The 27,432-nt window shown below is 36.6% G+C and overlaps 1 protein-coding gene across 10 annotated transcripts in view; it reads right to left on the bottom strand.

Moving 5' to 3' along the window:
* ERBIN (erbb2 interacting protein) overlaps positions 1-27,432 on the bottom strand; it is a 271,624-nt gene that overhangs the window by 41,417 nt on the left and 202,775 nt on the right. For all 10 annotated transcript variants that reach the window (XM_077117317.1, XM_077117315.1, XM_077117320.1 and 7 more), the window contains 6 exons: positions 25,230-25,304; positions 23,520-23,664; positions 21,679-21,751; positions 21,244-21,373; positions 20,776-20,891; positions 19,227-19,296 (listed from right to left, as the gene is read on the bottom strand). In XM_077117317.1, the coding sequence (XP_076973432.1) occupies positions 19,227-19,296; positions 20,776-20,891; positions 21,244-21,373; positions 21,679-21,751; positions 23,520-23,664; positions 25,230-25,304 (609 nt within the window). The remainder of the gene's footprint in view (positions 1-19,226; positions 19,297-20,775; positions 20,892-21,243; positions 21,374-21,678; positions 21,752-23,519; positions 23,665-25,229; positions 25,305-27,432) is intronic.

Here is a 27,432-nt window from a genome sequence, read left to right as displayed (position 1 = left end):
CATAAAATCTTACCAATCCAAGCCTTACCTGACTCTAGACAGAAAGAGAACTACCCAAACCTTCCCCTGCATGCCACCCTGCCAGTCAATTATTTGGACCTCTTGTGAAAACACTGCAGCTAGCTAACTTCATTTTGTAAAACTCCTTTCTATTCAAACACTTCCTTTGTGCTCCACCTCTCTCTTCCACAGGAGACAGGTTGTCCTACATTTTAAACTTCTCTAAACATTTCCCCTCACCTCCTCAGAAAACAGAAATGGTCATTTCTATCTCTCTCTCTCCAAAGACAATACTTCCCTAAAGCTTTCTCAAATAGAGGTTTCTTATTCTCTCATACCTCACCCACCATGAGGTATGAAGGTCAGAAGTTGGGGCTAGTGCCAATGCATGCTGTGAGATCATCATGCCTCTTACCTGCAGTATAAACTCCTGTTTGTATGAGGTAAATATCTCCTGCCTACTCAATTCTATCTCTTTTCCTACTATTCACCGACCTCCTGGAAATATGCACCTACTCCTAACTCCTTTATCCCAAATCTTTCTATAATTACGGACAATACAACAGATCCAGAATGCTGATGGTACAGCCAAACTCTTGGCCCAGTGCTTCCTCAGCAGATAAAGGGGGGTTGGGAAGGAGGAAATAAAGTCCCCTCAGATAAGCATATCAAAATTATCTGGGAGGTTTTTAGGAAGCAATCACCCCAGAAAATGTTTTAGAGTTAATTGTGGTAATAGCTGAACAACTCTTTGAAAACATTAAAAACTGTACACAGGTGAATTGTATGGTATGTGAATTATAGCTCAAAAAAGCCATTAAAAAAATGACTCACCCTTATTTATGGGCTGTGAGGGCAGAAAAAAAGATTCAGAACTAGTTATCAAGCCCCTCAGATTCTTAAACACCTTATTCAAATGACCTTTTTATTTTTAATTTTAGCTATTTTTTTTCTTTATTAGAGAAGTTGTGGGTTTAGGAATGATCAAGCATAAACTACAGGATTCCCATATACCGCCCTGTCATTAACAACTTGCATTGGTGTGGAACATCTGTTACAACTGATGATGGCACATTTTTATAATTGTACTATTAACTATAAACCACGTTCCATGATCTTTAATCCTATTTCATTTCAGATACTTATTCAACTCTCTTGCCGTAATTCCTGCACTATCACTAGTAAACGCTCTTCTTCTGAAATATAAATTCAGTTATTCAACAAATACTCCTATAAAGAAATACACTACGGCAGGCAGTGGGTACAGAGTGGTGAGTAAAATTTATCTGTCCTGACGCTGCAGAGCTTACAGTAGAAGTCCGGAGGGATACAGTTACTTCCACAGGCAATTGCAATACAATGTAAGAACAAGGGTAGAGAGGATACAAGGAACTGAGGGAACACGTAGGAGGTACTCACTTCTACTAACTTTGAAGGATTAGAAAGCCTTCCTGAGGGAAAGCCTTCTGAAGGCAAACATGAGTAGGGATTAATCAGGCAAGAAGGGGTAGAAACAATGTTCCCAGACAGCAGAACTCACTTGGGAAAGTGAGAATCAAGATGAAATGGACAGAGATGAAGATGAGATGAGCAGGACCAGGAAAGCTATGGCCAAGAGCAGAGAGAATCACATCACGGTTTTAAGCAGGTTAGGGCTATGAAAAAATTAAAGGATCACTCGAGTGGCAGTGTGGTTCAAAATGGAATTAGGGGGTGGGAGTGGCAAATCAGAAGTAGAGAGGCCTCTTAGGAAGCTATTTCAATGGTCTCAGCACTGTTCTGCAGAAATATAATGTAAGCACATACTGAAAACCATAAAGTTAATTTAAATTTTTCTAGTTGTCACATTTTAAAAAGCTAAAAAGAAGTGAAATTAATGTTAATAATGTATTCAATTTAACCTTCATATTCAAAATACTGTAATTTTAACATGTGACCAATAAAAATTATTAATGTGGTAATTATACATTCTTTTTATAAATCCAGTACATATTTTACACTTGCAGCATATCTTAATTTTGAGTAGGTATATTTCAAGAGCTAAATAGCCACATGATACCAGTGATTACTATACTGACAATGCAGGTCTAAATGAAAAGATGATGGTGGCTTGCATAAAAGGGAAGCGGCAACAGGTATAAAGCAAACTGGACACACACCGGATTTATTTAATAGTTAAGATTCAACAGGGATTGTCAATTAATTGGACTGAAATATCTGAAGAAATGTAGTTAAGGATTACATTCCCAGGTCTTGTGCTCCAGCAAACACTACTGACTGCACTATGGGACACAGGGAAAAAAAGATGATTTGGGGGTAGAGCATATGCTCAATTTTAGGCAGGTTGAATTTGAGATGTCTGTGAGACTTCTAGGTGGCAATGTTAAGTATGCAATGAGCTACATGATTGTGAATTTCAGGAGAGAAAACTGAGCTAGAAATATTACCTAGGATTAATGAATGTATAGTTAGTAAAAACAGCTATCCCAATGGCAAGTACTTGGTGAAAAGTTAAAGCAGAACATACAATACTCTGGGAAACACCAACATATAAGGGACTGGCAAAAGAAAGATGCCTGAAAAGGACACGGAGGGGTGAGTAGTCAAAAGGATAACCAGGAGAGTTATACCTGGTATTATAGACACCATGCATTTGCCCCCCTCCTACACTGCTCCTCAAATACCTGCTCATCACTCTCTCCAAGACTGCCAGTCCTTTGACCTTTCTCTAATTTCTCTCTATCTTTCACTATTTTGCTTCCCTATTCTGTACCTTATCACATATCCTGTTTATCACTTTCTCACCAAGAAATACCTTCTTTGGGGCATGCTTGGCAAAGCTGAAGCCCAGAATCATTTCAATTGTGTGTCTCTGTATCACATGGCTGAGCAAATTAGTATCACTACACGTTTGTCATCACCAACTTTTTAATAAAGTTGCCTTAAAATTCTTCTCTATTTCCCAAATTGTGTTCTGAAGAAGATATTTTCTTCTAAAAAAATTCTAGTAAGTAAAAATAAATAAGAATTCTAGATGAGAGTCTGGAAACTGCTACCTTCTATGAGTATCATAATCTACATTATTGACCCTCACATTAAGAAACGTCAGACCATGCTTTCATCAAGAGAAAAGAATCCCTGAGTAAGCTTTCAACTCCACCAGCTTTACTCCAGCTATATAACACCCCTATGCTCATAACCTTAATCTTATTCTTTACCCAGCTTCTTTTCCACAACCTAGAAACATACTCTCCAATATTATAGGGTCCCTTCTTCACCCTGCCTCTAGCTACCAATTTCTGTTACTTTCCCTTTCTTTCTGACCCAACCTTTTCAAGAATTCCCAAGTCTTTTTAAAAGATGGGAAGAAACTGAACAAACATAAAGAATAAATATAAATAGTGCTGAAAAGAGGGAAATGGTGGCTTTGTTGAAATTAGAAATAAAAAAGACACATAAAATCAAAAGAGAAATCATGGTCTAAAACATAATAGGGATGGGGGGATGGCGGGATGGAGGGGTCGTTCATGGCCACCAGAATTTTTCTATATACGTCTCTCTGAATGTACTAGATACCTCAAATTCAACATACTTGAATGGAACTTAGTATCTTCCCCTAAACATATTTCACTCTCTTCCAGTCATTCAAGCCAAATCTCTGAGGCTTATCTTTATTTTAACTTCCTTTCGTTTACTATACAAGCATTCTTCAAATTCTAATGATGTAATTTTCAGTATACGTGGTCTTAAATGGCCCTGTTATCACTACTTTAGCTCAGGTCAACCTTTCCAGTTGCCTAAAGTATGGCAATGCCCTGTCTTCACACTTCACACCAAACCCTACCAAATCCATCTTCCATAAAACAGCCGAAAAGACCTGTCTACGATAGCAATCTGATCATACTATTTGCCTTATTCAAATGTTACACAGTTCCCAAAGTCCATTAGGACATTTGACAGACATGCATCACAAAGGTGATGACTTTTTTTTTCTTACATCCAGGTCAGAAATAACTACTTTTCATGACCAGAAGGACTAAATCCCCAATTTACCTGGGACAGACCACTTCATACATGTTGTTTTGACAGAATTATCAACAAGAGCACCTTTTCACTCTCAAAAGTATCCTAACATAGACAATAAATTGCAGTCACCCTAATCATGGCATTTTTCCACTGACCTTGAATATATAACATTAGAATCCTCAACACAATTTTTTAGGAAGTCACATATAATTGATCAGAGATGACATGCAAGATAAAAATAAAAACATTTTCCATCCTTGAAATATAATGCAAGTTCCTTTCCATGGCATATAGAAGATCCTTCACGACCTCATCTCTGCCTCTCTCTGGCCTCATTTCCTACCTCCTCAATTTCAGATTATGCTCTGGTTATAATGCACCATTTGTAGAGATAGCAAATTTACTAGGCTGCTTCATACCTATGTGCTTGTACTTACCGTATTCTTTCTAACCAGAATACTCTTTCCCTTCTTTATTTAAATCCTATTCCTCTTTCGTGAAGCAATGCAGGCATTTCCTTCACCAGGAAAATTGCCTTAATAACCCCAAATTAAACTCTTTCGTTAATCCTGTAGCCTAATCCTATCAAAACTTTTATCACTTTATATTAAAATGCCTTTTTTTTTTTATGTCCTTGCTTCCCATACCTTACACTACCTGGCAGTTCCTCAATAAATGATTCTTGAATGAGGAAGGCAAAATTGGAGAATGAATAAATGACAAAACAATGGTTCAAACATTCAGAGGTACTAACGATAAATAATTTATGCATATAGGTATATGCTCTTCTAGTCAGTGAAATATCAAGGAGCAACTTATTTTCATAATTCATAATAAACTTTCTTCTATATGTCTTTTCCCCATATCTTTGTTCTTTTATAGCAAAATGTCAACCTCACACAGTAAGGGAAATTTTATAGCTATATCTCCTGTAATACTAAATAAAGTCAATTTTGAGTAAGATTTAATTAGCAAATGGGGAGGGAGAAGAGACAAACCCAAGAACACCGTAAAAACAGAGACATTTTATTAGATAACTGACAATTTAAGATGCACTATCATAATTTTCTGGCATTAATTTAGCCACAAAAATACTACTGTATGAATAAACTTAGACAAAAAGTTCCTCAAGATCCAGGGGCTGTTTCAATCACGTTGTAGTTAACAATTGGCATAATGAGAGAACACCAAATGATTTCTGAATCCCACTGTCTAAACTCAAATTAGCTTTCAAACTTAAATATTCAAGTAACAGAAATTAAGAGCTCCATATATATGAACTCACATTTAATAAACAAAATAATCACTTGTATCAAGCTTGAATAAAAGTAAATTTCTCATGACTTTAATATTTTTTTCCTAATTTGCAAAACAAGATGTATTAGTTAGGGTTCTCTAGAGAAACAGACTCAACAGGAAACACTCGCAAATACAAAATTTAATAAAGTGTCTCATGTAACCGTGGGAACGCAGAGTCCAAAATCCTCACGGCAGACCGTGAAGCCGATGATTTCGATGGAGGGTCTGGACAACCCACTGATCCAGGGGCATGAGTAGCCCAAAGTGACCAGGTAGCACTCTTAGACTCCAGTTCAATGGAATCATTGTTCTTTCTCTTGGTGGAAGCACTCCACCTTCTGGAACTAAAACCTGTAGACCAGCAGAGCCCAGGGTCGCAGGGACAGAAAGCAAAAATTGCCCTAGTGGATCACTAGGGGTAATAGTGAGTGGCACCACACCCATTTCCACCCCTTGGTTCCTGGACCCATGGATCCTGGCTATGGGAGAAACAGCACCATACAGTGGACGCTGATTCAGAGCATACACAGCTTCCTGGAGAACAGTACTCCAGCCTTTCAAGTTTTTGCCACCTAGTTGGCACCGTAATTGAGTTTTCAAAAGGCCATTCCACTATTCTATCAATCCAGCTGCTTCTGGATGATGGGGAATATGGTAAGACCAGAGAATTCCATGAGCATGTGCTCATTCCTGCACTTCACTTGCTGTGAAGTGTGTTCCTTGATCAAAAGCAATGCACCATGACAATGGATAAGGCATTATGTAAGTCCACAGAAGGTAGTTTTGGTAGAAGTACTGCGCGCAGAAAAAGCAAACCCATATCCAAAGTATGTGTTTATTTCAGTTAGAACAAATCTCTGCCCCTTCCATGAAAGGAGTGGTCCAATATAATCAACCTGCCACCATGTAGCTGGCTGGTCACCTCGGGGAATGGTGCCATATCGGGGGCTGAGTGTAGGTTTCTGCTGCTGGCAGATTGGGCACTCAGCAGTGGCTGTAGCCAGGTCAGCCTTGCTGAGTGGAAGTCCATGTTGCTGAGCCCATGCATACCCTGCATCCCTACCACCACGATCACTTTGTTCATGAGCCCATTGGGCAATGACAGGAGTTGCTGGGGAAAAAGGCTGACTGGTCCACAGAATGGGTCATCATATCCCCTTGATTATTAATGCCTTCCTCCGCTGAAGTCACCGTCTGGTGTGCATTCACATGGGATACAAATATCTTCGTTTTTAGCCCACTCAGAAAGGTCTATCCACATACTTCTTCCCCAGTACTCTCTGTCACCAGTTTTTGAATTATGGTCTTTTCAAGTCCCTGACCATCCAGCCAAACCATTAGCAACAGCCCATGAGTCAGTATATAAACGCACCTCTGGTCAGTTCTCCTACTAAGCAAAATGAACAAGCAGGTGCACTGCCCGAAGCTGTGCCCACTGGGAGGATTTCCCCTCACCACTGTCCTTCAAGGACACCCCAGAAAGGGGTTGTAATGCTGCAGCTGTCCACTTTCGGGTGGTATCTGTATATCATGCTGAACCATCTGTAAACCAGGCCTGCATTTCCTCTTCCTCAGTCAATTCACTGTAAGAAACTCCCCAAGAGGCTATAGGTCTTATCTGGGAAAGAGAAGGTAATGAGGCAGGACTGGAGACCATAAACATTTGGGCCACTTCCTCATATAACTTACTTGTACCTTCAGGACCTGCTCTGGCCTTATCTCGTATATACCATTTCCACTTTCCAACAGAGTGCTGCTGCACACGCCCAACTTTATGGCTTGTTAGGTCAGACAACATCCAGCCCATGAGAGGTAACTCAGGTCTCATGGTAACTTGGTGGCCCATGGTTAAGCGTTCAGTCTCTAATAAGGCCCAGTAGCAGGCCAAAAGCTGTTTCTCAAAGGGAGAGTAGTTATCTGCAGCAGATGGTAAGGCTTTGCTCCAAAATCCTAAGGGTCTGCGTTGTGATTCTCCTATAGGGGCCTGCCAAAGGCTTCAGACAGCATCTCTATTTGCCACTGACACTTCCAGCACCATTGGATCTGTTGGATCATATGGTCCAAGTGGCAGAGCAGCTCGTACAGCAGTCTGTACCTGTCGCAGAGCCTCTTCTTCTTTAGGTTCCCACTCAAAATTAGCAGCTTTTCTGGTCACTCAATAAATGGGCTGGAGTAGCACACCCAAATGAGGAATATGTTGTCACCAAAATCCAAAGAGACCAACTAGGCAGTGTGCCTCTTTTCTTCACCACAGGAGGAGCCACTTGCAACAACTTATCCTTCACCTTAGAAGGGATATCTCACAACATGCCCGACACTACTGGACACCTAGAAATTACACTGAGGTAGAGAGTCCCTGTATTTTTTTTTTTTTTTTACATGGGCAGGCACTGGGAATCGAACCTAGGTCCTCTGGCATCGCAGGCAAGCATTCCTGCCTGCTAAGCCACCGTGGCCCGCCTCCCCTGTATTTTTGTTGGATTTATTTCCCATCCTCTGACATGCAAATGCCTTACCAGTAAGTCTAGAGTAGTTGCAACTTCTTGCACACTAGGTCCAATCAACATCAATATAATGGACCAGTGTGATGTCTTGTGGGAGGCAGAAACAATCAAGGTTCCTGCGGACAAGATTATGACGTAAGGTTGGAGAGTTGATATACCCCTGATGGAGGACGGTGAAAGTATATTGCTGACCTTGCCAGCTGAGAGCAAACTGTTTCTGGTAGTCCTTATGTACAGCTATTGAGAAAAAAGCATTTGCCAGATCAATAGCTGCATACCAGGTACCAGGGGATGTACTGATTTGCTCAAGCAATGATACACATTCGAAACACAGCTGCAATTGGAGTTACCATCTGGTTGAGCTTATGATAATCCACTGTCGTCTTCCAAGACCCATCTGTTTTCTGCACAGGCCAAATAGGAGAGTTGAATGGGGTTGTGGTGGGAATCACCAGCCCTACATCCCTCAAGTCCTTAAGAGTAGCAGTAATCTCTGCAATCCCTCCAGGAATTCGGTGTTGCTTCTGATTTACTATTTTGCTAGGTAGGGGCAGTTCTAGTGGCTTCCACTTGGCTTTTCCCACCATAACAGCCCTCACTGCACAAGTTAGAGAGCCAATGTGGAGATTTTGCCAGTTGCTCAGTATGTCTATACCAATCATATATTCTGGAACTGGGGAAATAACTACAGAATGGGTCTGGAGGTCCACTGGACCCACTGTGAGACGGACATGAGCTAAAACTCCATTGATCACCTGGCCTCCATATGCCCACACTCTGACTGGTGGACCAGAGTGATGTTTTTGGTCCCCTGGAATTAATGTCACTTCTGAACCAGTGTCTAATAATCCCCGAAATATCTAATCATTTCCTTTTCCCCAATGCACAGTTACCCTGGTAAAAGGCCATTGGTCTCCTTGGGGAAGACTTGGAGGAAGATTAACAGTATAAATTTGTGGCAGTGTAACAGGTTTCTCCCCCAAAGGGACCTGGCTTCCCTTCATTCAAGGGGCTCTGGATCTGCAAACTGTCTCAAGTCTGGAAATTGATTAAGAGGTCGTGACTGTATGTTTTTGTAATTCATGTTAGACTTCTGTTCACTTGACCTAGAATTCTTTTGTTTATACAGCTCAAACAAGAATTTAGTAGACTGCCCATCTATTGTATTTCTAGGTACCCCATGATTTACTAGCCAATGCCACAAATCTCTGAGTCATATAATTCTGACTCCTGCTTTGAGTTTACTATCTATCATAACAGCCACATCCACACTGTCTTTGGTGATTAAGTGCTGCCACGTGGCTTCTGCCAACTCGGGATCCTGTCATCCCCATTGTGTTTAAGGATTCCAGCTCAGTGACAGCAGTTCCTACAGTAATAGCTGACCTACATAAAGTGCAACTACAGAGCTCTTCAGGGATGATGGCGCTAGCCTCACAAATTTATTTCTCACTGTTCTGGTAAAAGATGCATCCTCCGGACATTCCTGGGGTGTAAGAGCAGGTTTTGCACAATAAATCCACTCACATTCCAATCTCTCTAAGCCTCTGGATCCCCTCATCTACATTATACCAGGGCAGTTCTGGCATTTCAACCTCAGGTAATGTCGGCCACCTTTTGATCTGTGTTTCAACGAGTACCACCCCCCAAACCTGTGCACCCGCACAGCCACATCCTGATCACCACTCGGCAACCTCGCTCACAGGGACCAGCGTAGCCTCTCCAACCTGTGTCTATACCTGCGCTGCAACACATTACCTCACTGTTGTGCTCCGCTCCATGCCCTACATCCTGCTCCACATCCATCTCACAAGTAAAAGGTTTTAGACTACTGTAGGAAATCAACTTCCAAAGTAAGCCAATCAAGATATGTACATGCTGCAAAGACAACAGAAGATCACTAAGTATATCATGATGCAGACAGATATAACTCAGCCTAACAACCAAATTAAACACCAGAGGAGACACAGATGTTGGAACAACTAATCAAAGATGTTCATATAACTCTACAAAATAAAATGGGAAGGCTAATGACCTAGAGGAGATCAAGAAAACACTACAAGGCATAAAGAGGAATCTGAAAGAATAAATAGGAAAACAGCAGATCTCAAAGAGATTAAAGATGCTGCAGACCAAATAAAAAACATACTAGAAGTACACAACAGCAGATCTGAAGATGCAGAAGAAAGAATAAGTGAGCTAGGAGACAGAAAACTGATTTTGAACACTCAAACAGCAAATGGCAAAAAAAAAGACGGAGAAAAATGAATTGCATCTTAGGGAAATGATGGATAAAACAAAGTGCACAAATACAACTATCACTGGTATCCCAGAAGAGAAGAGTAAAGGGCTAGGAGGATTAGTAGAGGACAAAGGACAAAATGGGGGAAATAATAAGGACATAACTATGCAAGTGAAAGAAGCTCAGCTAACTCCAAACACAATACATCCAAACAGGACTTCCCCAAGATACATAAAAATACACCTGTCAAATGTTGAAGAGAAACAGAAAATCCTCAAAGTGGCAAAAGAAAAATAATCTACCACATACATGGGTAACCATAAAAGACTGAGTTCAGACTACTCAACTGGCACTACAAAGGCAAGAAGGCAGTGGTATGACATATTTAAGGTCCTGAAAGAGAAAGACTTCCAGCCAAGAATCTGTACCCAGTCAAGTTGTCCTTCTAAACTGAGAGAGAGATTAAAATTTTCACAGACAAACAAATTCTGAAAGAATTCATCAGCAAGAGACTGGCCTTCCAAGAAATACTAAAGGGAGTTATGCCAGTTGGAAAAACAAAGACAAGAGAGGGAGGTCTGGACAAGGGCACAGAATTACAGAGTACCACTAAGAGTAACTTAGAAATAAAAAGAAAAAGAGGTAAAAGAATATACAGTTTTGACAAACAAAATAAAAAAGATAAGAGGGTGGATTCAAGAAATGCCTTTTCAGTAATAATTTTGAATGTTAACAGCCTAAATTTACCAATTAACAGATATAGATTGGCAGAATGGATTAAGAAATATAATCCAGCTTGCTGCTTACAAGAGACTCATTTTAGACATAAAGATACAAATAGATTGAAAGTGAAAGGATGGAAAAAGATGTTCCATGCAAGTTGCAACCTAAACAAAGCAGGAGTAGCTACACTAATATTGGACAAATAGACTTTAAATGTGAAGACATCATAAGAGACAAAGAAGGACAGTATATATTAAAAAAAGGAACAATTCATCAAGAAGAAATAACAATCATAAATGTTTATAGTCCTAATCAAGGAGCTCCAAAGTACACGAGACAGACAAAAGAATAGATAAATGGGAGCTCTTCAAAATCAAATGTTTCTGCAAAACTGTAGGGAGCGATAGATGTTTCAACAGTAATAGTAGGAAGATTTCAATACACCACTCTCTTCTATAGATAGAACAACCAGACAGAAGATCAACAGGGAAATAGAGAACTTAGAGTGCTAAATGAATCAGACCTAACAGACATATATAGGTCATTATACCCAGAACACCAGGATATACATCTTCTCTAGGGCTCACTGAACATTCTCCAGGACAGATCATACGCTGGGGTAATAACAGGTATTTATAAACTTAAAAAACAATGGAATTCTTCAAAGCACTCTCTGATCACAATGGAATGAATCTGGATATCAATAAACACCAAAGAATGAGAACTTTCACAAATATATGGAGATTAAATAACACGCTCTTAAACAATCAGTGAGTCAAAGAAGAAATTGCTAGAGAAATCAGCAGCTATCTGGTGATGAATGAAAATGAGAATACAACATATCAGAACTTATGGGATGCAGCAAAGGCTGTGCTGAGAGGGAAATTTATTGCTCTAAATGCCAATATTAAAAAACAAGAAGGAAGAAAACTCGAGGACTTGACTGCCTATCTGGAGAAACTTGAAAAAGAACGGAAAACTAACTCCAGAGCAAACAGAAGAAGAGAAACAACAAAGATTAAAGCAGAGATAAATGAATGGGAGATCAGAAGAACAATAGAAAGAATCAATAAAATCAAAGCTGCTTTGATTTTACTGAGAAAATCAATAAAATTGTTGGGCCATTAGCAAGACTGACAAAGAAAAAAAGAGAGAGGATGTAAATAAAATAAGAAATGAGAAGGGGTGTATTAGCTCAGACCCTGAAGAAATAAATCATAAGATGATACTATGAACAACTAACAAAACCAGACAACTCAGATGAAATGGACAAATTCTTGGAAACATATAAACAAGCTACAGTGACTTAGGAAGAAAAAGAGGATTTCAACAAACCAATCACACATAAAGAGATTTAAATCAGTCATCAAAAATCTTCCTACTAAGAAAAACCCAGGGCCAGATGGCTTTATGGGAAAGAAAAAAAAAGAACTAATACCAATCTTGCTTAAACTTTTCCAAAACACTGGAGAAAAAGGAACACGACCTAACTCATTTTATGAAGCTAATATCATTCTAATACCAAAACCAGATAAAGATGCTATAAGAAAGGAAAGCTACAGGCCAATCTCCCTAATGAACACAGATGCAAAAATTCTCAACTAAATACTAGCAAACCGAATCCAACAATACATTAAAAGAATTATACACCAAACCAGGTGGGGTTTATAACAGGAATGCAAGGATGGTTCAACACAAGAAAATCAATTAACACATTAAAAAAAAACAGAAAGGGAAAAAAATCACATGATCGTCTTAACTGATGCTGAAAAAGCATTCAACAAAATTCAACATCCTTTTCTGATAAAATCCCTTCAAAAGATAGGAATCAAAAGTAAGTTCCTGATAAAGCCCATATATGAAAAACCATCAGCCAGCATTGTACTCAATCGAAAGAGACTGAAAGCTTTCTCCCTAAGATTGGGAATAAGACAAGGATGTCCTCTGTCACCACTATTATTTAACATTATACTAGAAGTTGTAGTCTAGCTAGAGCAATTAGGCAAGACAAAAAAATAAAAGGTACCCAAACTGGAAAGAAGAAGTAAAGGAAGAACTAAAACTTTGATTATTTGCAGATGACTAGATAACTATACTTGGAAAATCCTAAGAAATCGACAACAAAACAACTTGAGCTAAAATTCAGGAAGCTGGCAGGATATAAAATTAATGTGCAAAAATCAGTAACATTTCTATACACAAGCAATGACCTAACTGAGGAGTCAGTGAAGGAAAAAATTCCATTCAAAATAGCAACTGAAATAATCAAGCACTTAGGAATGAACTCAACTAGGGACATAAAGAACTTGTACACAGAAAACAACATAACATTGCTAAAAGAAATCAAAGGAGATCTAAATAGGTGGAAAGATATTCCCTCCTCATGGATAGGAAGGTTAATATAGTTGAGATGTCAATTCTCCCCAAATTGATCTACAGATTCAATGCAGTACCAATGAAAATTCCAACAACCAACTTTGAAAACTTCAAAAAGCTAGTTAGCAAATCACCCGGAAAGGAAAGAGAACCCAAATAGCTAAAAGCATCCTAAAAAAAGGACAAACTGGGAAGATTAAAACTTATTGACTTTAAAACTTATAAAGCACAGCGGTCAAAAAAGCATGGTACTGGCACAAAGACTCCATTGGTATTCCACTAGTACTGACAATGGAATAGAACTGAGAGTGCGGAAATAGACCACCAAATCCATGGTCAACTGAGTTTTGAAAAAGCCCCCAAATCTTCTGAATTGGGACAAAATAGCCTTTTCAATAAATGGGCAGGGGAGAACTAGACTTCAATAGCCAAAAGAATGAAAGAGGACCCCTTACACCTACACAAAAATTAACTCAAAGTAGACCAAAACCTAGATATAAGAACTAGCACCATAAAGCTTCTAGAAGAAAATGAAGGGAAACATCTTCAAGACCCAGTAATAGAAGGTAGCTTCCTCAACTTTTACACCCAAAGCACAAGCAACAAAAGAATAGATAAATGGGAGCTCTTCAAAATCAAATGTTTCTGCACCTTGAAAGACTTTGTCAAAATGGTGAAGAGGCAGCCAACTCAATGGGTGAAAATGTTTGGAAATCACACATCGGACAAAGGTTTGATATCCTGTATACATAAAGAAATCATACAACTCAACAACAAAAGTACAAACAACCCCATTATAAAATGGGCTAAAGATATGATTAGGCATTTTTCTGAAGAGCAAATACACATGGCTCAAAAGCACATGATGAGATGCTCATTTTCATTAGCTATAAGGGAAATGCAGATCAAGACGCCAATGAGATACCACCTCACACCTATAAGAATGGCTCGATTAAACAAACAGGAGAGTATAAATGGAGAGGATGTGGAGAAACTGGGACACTTATGCACTGCTGGTGGGAATGTGTAATGGTACAGTCACTCTGGAAGACAGTTTGGCGGTTCCTTAGGGAACTAAATTACTAGCTGCCCTATGACCCAGCCATAGCACTACTGAGCCCAGAAGAGCTGAAAGCAGTGGCACAAACAGACATTTGCACACTGATGTTCAAAGCAGCATTATTCACAATCGCCCACAAACAGTCGAAATGCCCATCAACAGACGAGTGGATAAACAAAATGTGGTTTACTGATAAAATAGAATATTATGCAGTAGTAAGACAAAAATGACGTCCTGAAGCACATGACAAAATGGATGAGCCTTGAGAACATAACGCTGAGTGAAATAAGCCAGACACAAAAGGGTAGATACTGTATGACTCCACTTTTATGACCATGGTAAAGATAAATAAGAGGCTTAAAATACAGAATATAGGAGACTCAAAGATACATAGAAGCTAGAGATGGGTGAACGGTTAGCTAATGAGGTTGAACTCAAAATGAAAGGGAACAGACAGAAGTGAAGGTGGACTCTCATGGCAGACACCTTCAGTCAGTAGTGGTAATTATTATTTCTGGATTTTGAGAGGCCGTTTTATATATCTACATCCTGATACTTAGAGATAAGAATGAAACCAATCAGGTCAGGATTAAGTTAATTCAGAACACAGGGGTAAGGAAGACATGTCTATTATTTTAGAACCACACCTACTCTTTGAGACCAAAGGAAGAAAGGTTTATTTTGTCCAGAACCTAAATTTTCTGTAGCACATAATTTAACTCAATCTCTCTGAACAGCTCATTTGAACAACTGGAATACAGAATGAGAGACTTTAATACTGTATAGCTTAATGAAATTCCTGGATACCTACTAGAATATATTAAGCAGATAATCACAAAGTATCAGCAAAATTCCCTGAGGGATGGGAGTAAAAATATGGAATTATTTTATTTTACTATCAGGGAATCCCCTGATACCCTGGTCAAACATCAGGGATACCCAACTCAAAAGGCCAAGCCCTTGATCTTGAGGCTTACTCTTGTGAAGCTTATGTAGGTAGGGGAGAAGCTTAGGCCTATCTATAGGTATGCTTAAGAGTTACTTCTGGAGGATCTCTTTTGTTGTTCAGATGTAGCCTCACTCTCTAAGCCCAGCTCTACAAGTGAAATCACTGCCCTCCCTCCTACTTAGGACACAACGTCCAGGGGCGAAAGTCTTCCTGGTGGCATTGGAGATGACACCCTGGCACAATGGGATCAACAATTCCATTCTGACCAAAAGGGGAAAAAATGTAACAAATAAGGTATCAGTGGCTGAGAGAGTTCAAATAGAGCCAAGAGGCTACTCTGGAGGTCACTTTTAAGCAAGCTTCAGTTAGACATTGCTACCGATCACAACCTGCCAAACCCCAACCAAAACCATTCTAACCAATCCTAGAACACCTAGGGCAGTACATAAGATTCAAAGGTTCCATGCACTAGGGAAACTTCCCAGAAACCTACTATCTCCAGATGAGTACCTGGACCAAATAAGCCTTGAAACTAGAGGGCCCAGCCTTTCCAGAACATCAGCTACTTTCATCTCCCTACCCCACATGATTGACAGCCTCTTCCAAGATGAAAAAGTTATAATGGCCATAGCCCAAATACCCCTAAAGAGTGGGATAGAAAGATCAAAAGTGATGGTGAGTAGAAAATATGGATTAAAAAAAAAAAACAAATAATAGGGGAAACAAAGGTTAAAATAAATTGAGTAGATTGAAATACTAGTGGACAATGAAAGGGAGTAGGAAGGTCTACAGCAGGTAAGAGTTTTTTTCTTTTTCCTTTCCTTTACTGGAGATATGCGAATGTTCAAAAAAAATCATCATGGTGATGAATACACAACCACGTGATGATACTGTGAACTACTGATTATAACCATGTCAAGAACATTGATGTCTGTTCATTGTTTATAATAAAAATATTTTTTAAAAAAAGATGTTAACAATAGAGAAAGCTTGGTGAAGGTTTACAGGAACTATCTTTATTATCTTTGCAACTTTTCTATAAATCTAAAATTATTCCAAAATAAAAAGTCTATTAAAAAATTGCTAATGGCAAAAAAAAAAGTGTTAGCGTTATACAGAGAAAGCAGGGTTTAACAAACAAATATGATTGCTGAATCATTAAACTGATATTTCTTTTAGTCTCCAGTATGTTAGAGTAGCTAGAAGTAAAAATCTAAAATTCTGGAATTTTACCCATATCAAACTCTGAAATGTGTTCTAGAACTAATTGTTGTGCTGTGCTTTGAAGTTTATTGCTTTTTGTATATGTGCTATTTTTCACAAAAAAGGAAAAAAAAAGTCGATGATTAAAAAAAAGTATTCCTTCTTGCCTTATTTTCTGGAGCAACTAGAAGGAAAAATCTGAGGTGACGGCATAATAGCACATGACAAACTCTGAAATCTATCCTGTAACTACTTGTCAAAGAGTACTTTGAAAACTATTGCTTTTTTCTTTCTTTGCTTTGTATATATGTTATATTATACAATAAAAATGTTTTAAAAAATCAGCAAATTACGTATTGCATTAAAATACCTGAGAATACAAATGTAAAAAAACTTTCCTCATACTTAAAGACAGTAAGTTATCCATTAGTTTCTTCTTTCACAATGAAAAACCAATATCCTTAACTTGTAAGACTATTATTTTCTAATTATCTTGTTACTATCATTTCTCCTCAAAATGTTCCCCAATTTTCCCAAAACAGCACAGACACCTAAATAAAAGCCCAATCAAAAACATGAGCAACAGTGATCAAGTTCTCATAACTGAACATTAAGGTGCACATTTTAAACTGACTCTCCTTTATCATGTCATATACTGTACTTCTTTTTTGGAGCCACAATTTCAGTGACATCATATGGGAGATTTCTTATACCTCCAAGCAGAAGGTTTCAAAAAGATTATTTCTAAGATCCCTTACAGCTCTAACACTCAATGCGCTGACTCAAACAATGGCTAATTAGACAAAATGTATTAATACATGTTCTGTGCCTAAGTCTAGAAGTGAATCCTAAGAAAGAGAACTGTACATTTCAAATTAAATCCAAAGTACATTTTGCCAATATAATATACTTTTAAAAGGTGAAATACACTACTATTTGCAAACATGAAATATTAATTCTTAATTCAAAGACTACAGCAAATACAGAAAGACATATTAATTGTTCAAAATAAAACCTGGCCAGATAGAAAGATAAATTAGTGAATATATGCATATTCTAACCTCCTTGCCTCCCGTTCTCTAGCACACTTAAATCTAGCTTTCCTCCCCACATTCCAATAAAACTGTTCACATAAATGTCGCCGATCACCTCCACATTAACAAAGCAGTGGCCAACCAGCAATCCTCATCTACTTCATCTATCAGCAGCACTTGACACGACTGATTTTTCCTGAGACACCTTCTTCAGATGGCCTTTTCACACTATCCATTCTAAGATGCTTTCGTCCCTGGCCTCAATCCGTGGTTCTTTTCAACTCTCTCTATTCTGTCTCCCTTCCTTCTTTGTACAACGTGGACTACCAAATTTGTATCTCTAACCAACGAGTTTCCAAACTTAAATACCCAACATTGACGTATCATTCCTACTTAAGTATCTAATAAGCTTCTCAAATTTAACAATGTTAAAGATCAAATTCTTGACATCACCCCCAAACCTGCTCCTCTCACCTTGATTTCCTATCTTAGAAAACATCAACTCCGATATTTCACTTGATTGGATTAAAAACTTAGGATTCATACTTGATTCCTTTTTCTCTCAAAAGTAAGTTGGAGTAAGTTCAGGAGTAAGTTCAACTAGCTAGATCTTGAAAATACATCCCAAATCTGGCCTCTGCTCACCATCTCCACTGTTATTATGCTAATCAAAGCCCACCACACCCCTTTTCTGGACTCCTGGAACAGCCTCCTTACTGGTTTTTCTGCTTTTACACCCTTGCCTTCTGTAGGCACAGGCAATCCTTCAGGAAAGAAACAGGATAATCTTTAAAAAACATAAACCATATCTTGTCATTCCTTGCCTCAAAGTAATTCAGCAGATTTCCCTCTGACAATAAAACCTGAAACATTTACTACTGCCAACGAGGCCCTACGTGATGTGGCCTCTGCTTTCCCCCTGACCTAACCTGTACAGTTCTCTCTCTCCTTTGCTCATTATGCTCAAGACCAGTTGGCTTTTTTTTTTTTTAATTAATTAACGGAAAAAAAGAAATTAACCCAACATTTAGAAATCATGCCAGTTGGCTTTTAATTATTCCTCAAATACACCAAGCTTATTTCTGTATCGGAGCTTTTGCACTTAGTCTTTTCTAAATGTCCGTTCCGCCCTCCCCAGACTATGCATGGATCATTTCTAATTTCATTCGCGAATCTCCGCTACCATTCGCTCTTCAGGCATTTCCCAATGATCCTACACCAACCATGAAATTCTTGTCTATTTTTTTTCACAGCACTTACCATCATCTGAAACATTATTACATTGTTTATTTCTCTTGCCAATGAGTGTAAGCTCAATGAAAGTAAAAAGACTATTTGCTTCATCAATATATTCCCAGTTCTGAACACTTTATAGCCTATTGTAAACTTTCAATTTGTCAAAGTGTACCAAATGATTCTTTCTTAGAAACATTTCTTTAATGATTGTGAAAGTGCCCACTTAGAACTAAGCTAATTTATATTGATTATCAAATTTTACAGGTATATGCCATATTGGATAATCACAAAAACTATTCCAAATTAGGGAGCACTGAGTATAATTTCCTCAGCTATAAACTGTTTCATTGATTTAAGAGACATTAGACAAGTCAAATAAAATTTGTTCTTTATGAGCTACACCTATTTCAAAAAAAGTATCTGTTCGTAAATATATGCTGAGAATTTTCCTCATACATGTAACAAGATTTTGTGTACCATAATGTAACTGCTCTTAAATAACCCTGTGATATTAGAATGCATAATTACATAACAAAATTGGACTCTCAATAATTTATAAAATCAGAATTCCCACCTGATTATCTGAGAGCCACACTGCAGTCAATTGCTGAAGTTTTGTAAAGCTAAAAGGCAAATTCTTTAATCTGTGAGAGGAAAAAAAACAAAGCAAAATTAAACTTTAAAATTAAAAGATTTAAAATGAAGTTGAGGGTGGGCAACAGTGGCTCAGTGGCAGAGTTCTTGCCTGCCATGCCAGAGACTCGGGTTCGATTTCCGAAGCCTGCCCATGTTAAAAAAAAAAAAAAAGCAAAATGAAGTTGAGAGCTAAAACTAATGCCCTTCTAAACAATTCAGGAGACAAAACAATATAGGTCTTTGTAAAGGACATAGGACAAAAATTGAAGTTTTATGTTATACAAATATAATTCTTCAACTGAATCAATCCAACTGACAAAAAAATGGATAATCTAACAATATCTGCTAAAAAATATTATTGCCCCTGACTTAAGGGACTTGGACACTTAAAGCAATATGCTATAACATCATTTTGACTGTTTTATTTATATTTAGGAAAAACAAACTTAAAGGAAATACTATTACTAATTGCTTGTTATAAAAACTGCACTGCTCAGTATCTCTTTGTGAGCCAGTACTTTCATACTCAAGAAGACTATTCTAAAATGATAGTGAGTGAAAACAAAGTACTTCAATATTCACTCAAATGCTAAAATAAATACCTTATTTAAAATAGGATATCTACTTCAACCCTGCTATCTAAAGCCTACTTACTCTTTGAGGCCTACCTTTTGAAGTATTTTGCTAGCGCCAATGGCTCTAATTTTGGGATACAAAGTACAGACTGAAACAGGGATGTAATGAAAAAGGAACGACTCTTTTAAATAAAATGGATTTAAATCAAAGCTTGACCTTATCCTATCTATGTGCTCCAATTTTTTCTCATCAGACTATTAGGTTGTTTTGAAGACTACTATATAAGATACTATGAAAGCAAAATGTAAAAACCTCTACAAATGCTAATTTCTCATTACCATTAATATCTTTACCTCAGGAACAATTATGGACATTGCTATTAACTTCAACATTGTCCTAAGAGACGTAAATTTCATTCTTTTTCTTTAACATGGGCAGCACCGGGAATCAAACCCGGGTCCTCGGGCATGGCAGGCAAGAACTCTGCCTGCTGAGTCATCATGGCCCTGTAAATTACATCTTAATAACCCTAGTAATCTACTGCTCTGTACCTTGGTTTGTTGTTCAAACTACGAAGTGAGTTCCTAACTACACGTCTGTCCAGAAAAACATAAACAGATTAGAGCCAAAAGCTGCTTTGTTCAACAGAAGCATTAAGATGGAGCTTTGCCATTAGAAGTAAAAAAGGTTACTACAATGAGAGAGTACAGTTATGTATCTGAAGTAAACACAAATGAACAGTGATAAATAACCACAGTATAATTAACCTCAGATAAAATTTGATCATTTTTTCTGATCAAAATTCTATTTAAAAATGAATTTGAGTATTTTCTACCATATATCATGTGAAACTTTAGTTCTATCCAAACAATGTCTTCTAGAAACAAAATGATGAACACAGTGTTACAAACCTATTGTCACTTAAATTAATGACTTTTAATTTTTGCATATCACCCATTTCCTCTGGAAGTATCTCAAGTTTATTAGAATGGAGAAACAGCACAGTTATATTTTTCCAGCTTCCAATCTGAAACAGAAACGTAAATTTAGGGATCAAAAATTGGCTGTGGGTTCCTCAAAAAGTTAAACACAAAGTTATCATACCCTAGTAATTACACATCTAGGTACACACCGAAAAGAACAGAAAACAGGGATTCAAACAAGATATTTGTAGAACAATATTCATGGCATCATAATTCACAAATAGTAAGTAGAAGCAAATCATGAAGACTCAATGGAAAAGAATGGATAAACAAAATGTGACTTATGCATAAAATGGGAAACAATTCAGAAAATAAAATCATACTGGATAGCTAAAATGAAGATAATCAGAAACAAATGAAAAGATAAAAATCCAAATCAAATTTGAAATAGATTACCTCTGGTGGTAACTGTTGTAAGTAATTATGATCTGCAGCAAAGGTTCTTATATTAGTAAGCTGCCCAATAGATGAAGGCAAAGCTTCAACTTCATTGAAGCTACAATCCAGTTCTTCTATTGATATTAACCTTTAATTAAAAATAAAAGCATACATTATTTAAAAGGATCCATATATGTAATCCAAAATTTAGGAACATATGAACATTTGTCTTGACTTTAAAAACCTTTAGTTGAAAAACCATTTTACTAAAATACACTACACTAGTAATAAATAAGTCTGCCTATCATTATTACATATATGCCGACCTGTATACCAATTTTTTAAATGTTCATCGAATCGTCATTTGATATTTATATAACTATCTGAAAATACATCTGGCATGCTGAAATGAAAGTAAATTCTTATAATTCTTTTAATTCACAAAAATCTTACCCTCCTATAGAGTCTGGTAGATACATTAATTGGTTTTCATCTATTTTAAGAGTTGTTACATTCTTCAAGGAACCTATTGAGAAAAGAAACAATAAATTCTCAGCTCAAGTAGAAGTCCAACAGTCAATGTGAACATATATTACGTGTGACATGAAATCAGAAAGAACTTTCCTGATCACTCTATATAGAAGAGACACCATGCCAATCCCATCACTATTCCTTTAGATATATTTTAAATTGTCATCTACCTATCACATATTAATATACTGTATATAACTTTTACTAAAATGTAAGCTTCATGAGACTAGGGACTCTTTGTCTGCTTTGTTCACTACTATAACCTCACTTCATAGACAAATGCTATAAGCACAGACACACACAATACAAACTTGTTAGGTTAATGGATTAACAAATGGTAGTTTACATAGGTAAATAACAAATATCATCATTCAGTGCATACAAAAACAATAAAATGGATTTAAATTTGCAATAAAAAATATTCCTGCAAATCAAAATCAAAATGACATACCACTTCACACCTTACTAGGTTGGCTATAATGGAAAAAAAAAAACCACAGGAAACAACAGGTGTTGGTGAGGAAAAGAGAAACTGGAACCCTTACACATTGCTGGTGGGGAGTAAAATGGTACTGTTGTCATGGAAAACTGTTTAGCAGTTCCTCAAAAATGTAAATGTAGAACTACTGTATGACCCACCAATCCCACTTAGGTATTTACCCCAAAAAATTGAAAGCAGGAGCTTGAACAGGTATTTGTACACCACTGTTCATTGCAACATTATTCAAAGCGGTTAAAGGTGGAAACAAAACAATCCAAGTGTGTTTCATCAAGAGATGAATGTATAAACAAAACATGGTGTAGATACAATGGAATAGTATTTAGCTGTAAAAAAAAGAATGAAGTTCTGATACATGCTACAACATGGTAAACTTGAAGAATTCATGTTGAGAGAAATAAGCCTGATATAAAAGAACAGATATTGAATAAGCAAAATCATGGAGACATTAAGTAGGTTACAGGTTAAAAAAGGGCCTGGGAGAGAGAGAAATGAGGAATTTCTACTTAATGGTACAGAGCTTATGTTTGGAGTGATAAGCAAGTTTTGGTAATGGGTGGTGGTGATGGTAGCACATTACAAATACAATTAACATTAATGAATTGTACATTGACAAGTGGTTAAAATGGGAGATTCTGCACACCCACAAGAAAAATTTAAAAATAAGATAACTGAAGATAATTCCTAATGAATTTTCCAAATAAAATGAGCTCAAACAACTATGTAATTCAACTAGGAAATCTGTAAAAACATATTTGGTGTTCATATTAGAACATCATGAAAATGCCAAGATTTAAGTTTCTGGCCCATTCATCAAAATAATTTAATTCCTTTAATACATCATCAGATAAGTAACTACCCAATATAGATTTTATAAAAATTACAGCTTTCTCAGAGTAATAGCTCAGTTTGGTCTGTTTTCTTGCCTGTTACACGAAACAGGACTGAAAATGTTATGAAATAAGTGGTACGACCAAGAGGAGTTAAACCAAGTTTGGGTAAATTAACTCCTTATAAAGAATTTAAATTTTATTAGACTAATGAAAGTGAGATTTCCTTATAGTAAAATAAAGTATGTAATGTCAACTAAGGAGTAAAATAAACTGTACAAATTAAATAAATTCAGCTAAGATCTGTTACTGCAGCTGTACAAAATATTTACCTCAGAACAAATAAATTCTGATGATATTGTATGAAAACTTTGAATCAAGCAATTTCACAGATTTTACTATAGTAAAAATAAGAATCAGAAAGTGATACAAACCAATGGTCTCAGGTAACTGTTGAAGTGAATTGCTTGATAACAGAAGATCTTGAAGGTTTTCACAAGCTGAAATGCCATCTTCAACCATTTCAATATTATTTTTAGACACATCCAAATATGTGAGCTGTTTCAAACTACCGATAAACTATAAATAAAAAAAGGAAATCTAATGATTCAATCAACATTAATTTGTAAAAAGTTTAGATAATAAACCTAATACCAAGTTTAATATATAATTAAATGCTTAAAAAATGTTTTAACTGCCATTAGTAATGTATTCAGTAAGAAAGCTAAGTACAGGGTATACAGGTAGTTCAGTGGTAGAATCCTCACCCACTGTATGGGAGACCCAGGTTTGATTCTAGGCCCCTGCACTCCAAACAAAAAAACACTCAACAAATGGTGCTTTTTAACTGGATATTCACAAATAAAAATAATGAAATGTGACCCCCCACAGCCCAGCATACAAAAAAAAAAAAAGCTAAGAATTCCTATTGACTGTAGACTAACAAATGAATAAGTACCTCAGGTGATAAAACTGACATAGGGGAAAATTTCTACCTAAAAACTGCTTTTCAAGCACCAGTGAAAAGACACTATTTTATAAGGTTTATTGTGGAAATTTTCAGATTTTAATCAAGACAAACATAGTTTGCTTCTGAACATTTAATATTATTAAGAATTCAACAAACAGGCTTTTTTACTGTTTATATAATTAAAATATGACATGGGACAGAAATCCTAGAATGAGCTGGAACTCAGCATCAAGGGATTGAGAAAACCCCTAGAATGAGCTGAGACTCAGCGCCAAGGGATTGAGAAAACTTTCTCGACCAAAAGGGGAAAGAGTGAAATGAGATGAAATGGAGTGTCAGTGGCTGAGAGATTTCAGAGTCGAGAGGTTATCCTGGAGGTTATTCGTACGCCTTAAATAGATATCACCTTGTTAGTTAAGGTGTAATGGAGAGGATGGAGGGAAGTGCCTGAAAATGTAGAGCTGCGTTCCAGTAGCCATGTTTCTTGAAGATGATTGTATAATGATACAGCTTTCGCAGTGTGACTGTGTGATTGTGAAAACCTTGTGTCTGATGCTCCTTTTATCTACCTTATTGACAGATGAGTAAAACATATGGACTAAAAATAAATAAATAATGGGGGAACAAATGTTAAAATAAATTCAGTAGATTGAAATGCTAGTGATTAATGAAAGAGAGGGGTGAGGGGTATCGTATATATGAATTTTTTTGTTTTCTTTTTATTTCTTTTTCTGAATTGATGCAGATGTTCTAAGAAATGATCGTGATGAATATACACTATGTGATGATATTGTGAGTTGTTAATTATATAACAAGAATGGAATGATCATATGGTAAGAATGTTTGTATTTGTACGTGGTTATGTTTTATAAATAAAAAAAATTTCTTGACTTCTGAGTATCTGGGTTCTTAACTGTGTGCACTGACAAAATTGTATGTTCTATTTTCATGTTAATAAAATATATCATAAAGAAAAAAAGAATATACATGCTTGTACAATGTTGTACAATGTTGTATCAATAAAATTAAAAAATTTGTAGGGGCTTAAAAAAGAATGTATGTTTGTTGTTTATAATAAAAATATTAAAAATATATATACATGAAAGTACAAAATTCATAACACTTAAAGGACAAAGAGCAAAAAGTAAAGGCATTTAAAATCTGATACACTTACCCCTGGAATAAAAGTCAGTCTATTACCATCCATCCAAAATTCTTTTAATCCGCTTAACTGCTCAAGTACTTCAGGCTGTTTGGATATACAGGGAGGAAAATCCCAACAATTTACTTAAATAAGAATTTATTTGGAAGAGAACCTCCTGGAAATTTTTAATAACTTTTAGTTTAAAAGCCGACAAAAAAACTGTTTTAATGGGAAAATTTATGTTGTGTATATAATTTCACAATTTTTTTAAAAAAGATAATTAACAAAGAATTTTGAAGATATTTTCATTTAATCATGGCAATAAACCCTCTGGAGTGTGTATGTATGTGTGTATCAGATGAAGAAATTTAAATAAAGGGTAAATCAATTACCCAAAGACACTTAGATTAAGAAAAGAGAGAGGGCACAAGCCTTTCCACTATATTATACATACTACAATAACACCATTGAAGAACACTAAAACAGACACTCTTTAACAGTAAATTATTGCATAAAACTCATTTAACTTGGTATTATATAACAGGGTAAATATAATGCTATTAAGAACTAGAAAGAAATAATAAGGCAGGTATAATGTCACTCAGATTTACCATTAGTATAGATAAGAATTCCAGATGTAATGTGGATTAAAAGAAATCTTTTCTGATTTACCTGTTACAATTCTATTCAAAGTTGAAATAAAAATGCATACTTTTTGTCAACAGTTCTGGCAGAGATGGTGCCAGAACTACTGACTTCAGACTCTGAAGGAAGCTACACAGGAGTGGGTAGGCCTAGATTTACAGTCCCCTGATTTCACAACAGGATTTCATTACGATAAGAATGAGGTTTATTATTTGCTAACTAATGTACTGTGTCCTTAACTTAGTCTACCTTAAGGTTTTCATAATTATTACTATTTTTTATTATGAAAAATAACATATACAAAAATATTTTTTATTATGAAAAATAACATACACAAAAAAGCAATAAATTTCATTACTTCTACTCTAAAAAACACATATAGCTAGAAGAGCAAAATGCAAAAGTAAGCACTCAGAGCAAGAGAACAAAGATTGGAGCAGAAAGAACACGAGCTTTGCGACTATGAGAGACTTGCTGAGGATAAACCAGCAAGGGTAGGAAGTCTGTCAAAGAATTACAGCATGCTAAAGGAACAGATGCTCCTATCTCTGGCAAGTAATCCAGACCTTCTTGATCTTCCCTCCTCAATAATTAAGAAGAGAATTCATTTCAGTGGGGAAAGTAAAGAGAACGCCCTGAGGAGTGAGAACCCTGAGAATCAACTGACGTCCAAGTCCAAGTGCAAAGACCTGGAACAGCTGCTGAGCTGCCCGCTTATGGCCTGGCAGACACAGAGAGAAACCATCAGCTCAAAGCAGGCAGATCCTAGACACGCAATGGCTAAGCAGGGACACGGAGCTGTGAGCAGTCTCTGCCAGTGCCAACCTTTCAAGATTGGTAGCAACTGCTGTTGCTGTGATACTTGGTTCTGGGAGCTGTGCCCTTTTATATAGCAAACATGAAACTTTGGAATTAGTTTTGCTCTTCAACCATAATTGTACAAAATGCTCAGACCTTTCATTATTCTTAATTTTTTTTAACTAGTAGCTGAGAATACTTGATAGGAAAAAAAATGATACTTTCTTGGATTTTTAATCCTGTGTGTGAATATTACTGGGAATCTAAAATGTCAGATCCTTAATCTCGAGGTGGGAGAAAGATACTGTTAGAAAAAAAATTACTTATCCAGGAGTGCCACTTCCTGGAGTTTTCAATGATTGAGTGCCATGCTTGGAACTGCCATGTCGAGATTTAAAATTGGAGTCTGAAATTTTAAATGTTCTTGAACCTAAAAAACTTAATTGGAAATAAATGGGTCACTAATAACATGACATGTTTTTATAAATATCCTGTTGTTTCACCTTTTGTGAAAATTCACCACTGCGATGTCTGTATCCCTTTTTTACCCTTTATTCTCTGATAGTATATAAGCTGGCTGTCATTTACCACCCCCCTCCCCTCAAAACTAAGAGTTCCTTAGTTTTCTTGAAAAAAAATTAATTAATTTTTAAAAAGTGAGGGAGAGATTAAAGTTTTCACACACAAACCTACACGAACACTAAAGGGAAGTCTGTTGGCTGAAAAAAAAGTCAGGAGAAGGAGGTCTGAAGAAAGGCACAGAAATTAAGATGGTAGATATAAGAAATGC

This window comes from Tamandua tetradactyla, chromosome 9 (genome assembly GCF_023851605.1).
Source record: "Tamandua tetradactyla isolate mTamTet1 chromosome 9, mTamTet1.pri, whole genome shotgun sequence".
Lineage (NCBI taxonomy): Eukaryota > Metazoa > Chordata > Mammalia > Pilosa > Myrmecophagidae > Tamandua > Tamandua tetradactyla.
Note: the sequence above shows the minus strand (reverse complement) of the source record. Positions and strands in the feature narration are given on the sequence as shown.